The following is a 3351-nucleotide window of genomic DNA, read 5'->3' as shown; positions in this document are numbered from 1 at the left end:
AAATACGTGTTTCTAATGTAAATGTTTTAATCGGTTTTTCTACTTTTTCAATTTTCTTAAAAACTGCATAAGAAAATAAAAGCAAAAAAATGCTTTTAACGTAAATTGACGCTTGGATTGCGAATTTGTAATCAGATTTTGTAAAATTGATCAATTTTTGAGATAGACCAATTTATTTATTTTTTTGACAATACAAGTTTGTGAAAACTTTTCTAATTTTCTTAACAATTGCATAAAATTTTGTAAAAAATGTTCAGTTTTTGAGATATAGACCAATTTTTATTATTTTTGTCAATCCAAGTTTCTGCAAAATCTTTCTAATTTTCCTTAAAAATTGCCTAAGATTTTATAAAAAATGTTCAATTTTTGAGATTAGACCAATTTTTTGTCAAACCTAATTTTTCGAAATTTTTTTAAAATTTTCTTCAAAATTGCATAAGAAAATCAAAGTGTTTTTAACGTAAAATATAACACGAAAAAAAGCTGCCCACCTTTCCTTTTTTCATTATTTTTTAATAATAGCAATAATTTATTGGTGCAATAAAACAATAATTTTTACACTTGTCTGATAAATTTATTATTGATTGAAAAAAATTTTAGGGGTTTTCGCCGCCTGGGGGAAAAGTTGCCTCAAGGCAGGTAGTCTCCTCCTCGCCCGCGAAAAATTCCAAAGATGTCTTGACAAAAACAGCCAATACGAAACATCCTCAAATTTGAGCCGACTTTCCGAACTCAATTCTAGCCTAGACAGTTTGACTTTCCCTCGATCGAGGATAAGTTCAAGAGTGTCCAGTGGTAGCTTCACTTCGGAGAGTAAACCCCTCAAAGATCCGCCCCTCTTGTACGAAATCATCCAAATTCTGGAAACCAAAACTCGAACAATAAACCCGAAAGTAGTCGAAAAGGCCCAAAGTGTGAAAATCTCCGGCTCGGTGACAAGTCTCAACCAACTACCATACACCGTCCACATTGACACGGCTTTAAGCATCGTAAATCGGGTGAAAAACCTGAAGGAAATCGCTTCGGGGAACTACTCCCTAACCGGGAGTAAAAAATTCAATTGTTGCACAAGTCGGCCGACTATAGACCCGATTTTCTACGACGAGTGTATCTACTATTTGGGGAAATACGGGACGCATTTATCGCTCCTGGAGTTCTACATCAGACACGGGGAGATCCACACTGCCCTCATCTACATCCTCGAGTGCCATCTACCGAGCGAAACCTTCATCGAGGTCTACATGAAGTGTCTCAAGGACGGAATGGTCGCAATTTTGCAAGAACACATGTCACGGATCGACTCCTCGCTGGAATTGTGGAAAGACCACTTGAAGAATTTGTGTCGCCACTTGGAGAAACAGCAATTATTGAACAGTTTGTACCAATTGCAACTCTACATCGGCGACTATGTGCGCGCCTCCATGACCTGCATCCGATTTTACCAAGACGGCGTCAAAACCTTCACCGAGTTGGCGAACAATGTGGGGTTTTTGCACAAGGGGGAGGAGCACCTGAGGCAGATTCTGGAGCAGGAGCAATGGGTGGAGGTGACGTCAGTGACCAGCAAAGACAGCTTCGAGGAACGACTCCTCACCAATTCCGATTTGGTCATGAAAATCGAGACCAAAGACGTCAATCGACACATAAACACCGTCAAAAGACAAGTGGAAGTGATGAAATTTTTGGCCGAGCGTGAGGCGTCAGGAGTCAACACTCGCGACTTGATTTTGGCCAAGGATGAGCCCATTCCGACTCTCTTCGGCTCGACTTTGGAAAAAATCAATTTGGCCGTGTTGGCTATAATTAGTGGGGAAGCGGTCGAGGACGGGTTTAATTTAGCCACAAAGATCATTGAGGATTTTAAATTAAGACCGATCAAGGTTTATTGTTTAGCTGGGAAACAGTTGGCGAAATCTGAGCGGTATAACGGAATTACGCAGTTAGTTAACTGTATCAAATCGACGGGAATTAACGATTCTGCTATTTCGGACATGTTGGATGAAATGCTAGCCCATGCTGTGGGGACTTTGATCAAGGAGAATGTCGGGGGGACCAAAGTCGAGGATTTGATCAAACTCATCAACGATAAGGCCACAAAGGTGGGTTTCAGGCCGGTAGCTATAAACAATTTTTAAGCAGGACGCCCAAAATTTTTAGTGGGGCTGTTTTTTCAAAAAAATTCTCGGACAGGTCGATTTTATTTTTTTAAATGCTATATTTTGAAATTATAGTGACATTGATGACGTCTTGAGTTGCGACGTCATTTTTAATTTCTTTAAATGACAACTGACATTTTTGTTTACAAGAATTTTTTTTATAATAATCAATCAGTCTTATTATAAGCGGCAATTGTTTTTTGTATATTTTTTTTTAATAATTAGCATGAAAACACTCATGTGTTTACATTACACTTATGTATATAATATGAAACCTAAACACAAAAAAATAAAAACAAAAAACAATCATCTTTTATAAAATAATGCAAGAGCAAAACTTCCTATAACTTTTTTAAGCTTTTTTATTTTATTTTCTTCTTTTTTGCATTTTTGAGAAATAGACGGATTTTTTTGTCAAAACTAATTTGAACAAAAGCTTTCCAATTTTCTTACAAATTGCATAAGAAAATCATAGAAAAAGAAGTGTTTCTAACGTAAGATGATACTAGGATTACAAATATGTATTCAGATTTTGTAAACAAAAGTTTTTGGGGTGTAGACCGTTTTTTTTTGTCTAACCTAATTTGTGCAAAACTGTTTAAATTTTCTTCAAAATTGCACCAAGAAGAACAAAGAAAAATAAGTGTTTTTAATGCAAAATGTCACAAAAACGACAAATCTGAGCTTAAAATTACGAATGTAGTCTCGTATTTAAAAAAAATTGATCAGTTTTTGAGGTAGAAACCGATTTTTTTTTGTGAAACCCATTTTGAGCAAAACTTTTTTAATTTTCTTCAAAATTGCATAAAAAAACAACTGTTTCTAATGCAAAATGTCACAAAAACGACAAATCTGTGCTTAAAATTTTAATGCATGAATGATTAGTTTTTGAGATTTTTGATCGGTTTTTCCAAGTGAAACTTAATTTGGGCGTCACTTTTCCAATTTTTTTAAATTGCATCAGAAAATTAAAGGAAAAGAAGTGTTTTTAACGTGAAATGATACGAGGATTGCGAATTTGTAGACAAATTTGGTAAAATTGCTCAATTTTTGAGACAAACTAATTTTTGTTTTTTTTGGTCAAACCCAATTTGTGCAAAACTTTTTCACAAGGTTTTGTAAAAAATGAGTTTTTGTGACAGACCTATTTTTTTGTCAAATCTAATTTGTAGAAAACTTTTTTAATTTTCTTTAA

At 34.9% G+C, this 3351-nt stretch overlaps 1 protein-coding gene across 1 annotated transcript in view; it reads left to right on the top strand.

Annotated features, from left to right (window-relative positions):
• The window catches only part of LOC123010980 (zinc finger FYVE domain-containing protein 26), a 22871-nt gene that overhangs the window by 18619 nt on the left and 901 nt on the right, over positions 1-3351 (top strand). Inside the window, exon 8 of the mRNA XM_044408213.1 lies at positions 601-2099. Coding sequence (XP_044264148.1) covers positions 601-2099 — 1499 coding nt within the window. The remainder of the gene's footprint in view (positions 1-600; positions 2100-3351) is intronic.

The sequence above is a fragment of the Tribolium madens genome, unplaced genomic scaffold (assembly GCF_015345945.1).
Source record: "Tribolium madens isolate multiple individuals breed KSU strain unplaced genomic scaffold, Tmad_KSU_1.1 Scaffold_91;HRSCAF=231;Tcas5.2_LG7, whole genome shotgun sequence".
NCBI lineage: Eukaryota > Metazoa > Arthropoda > Insecta > Coleoptera > Tenebrionidae > Tribolium > Tribolium madens.
This window is presented reverse-complemented; position numbering and strand designations above follow the sequence as displayed.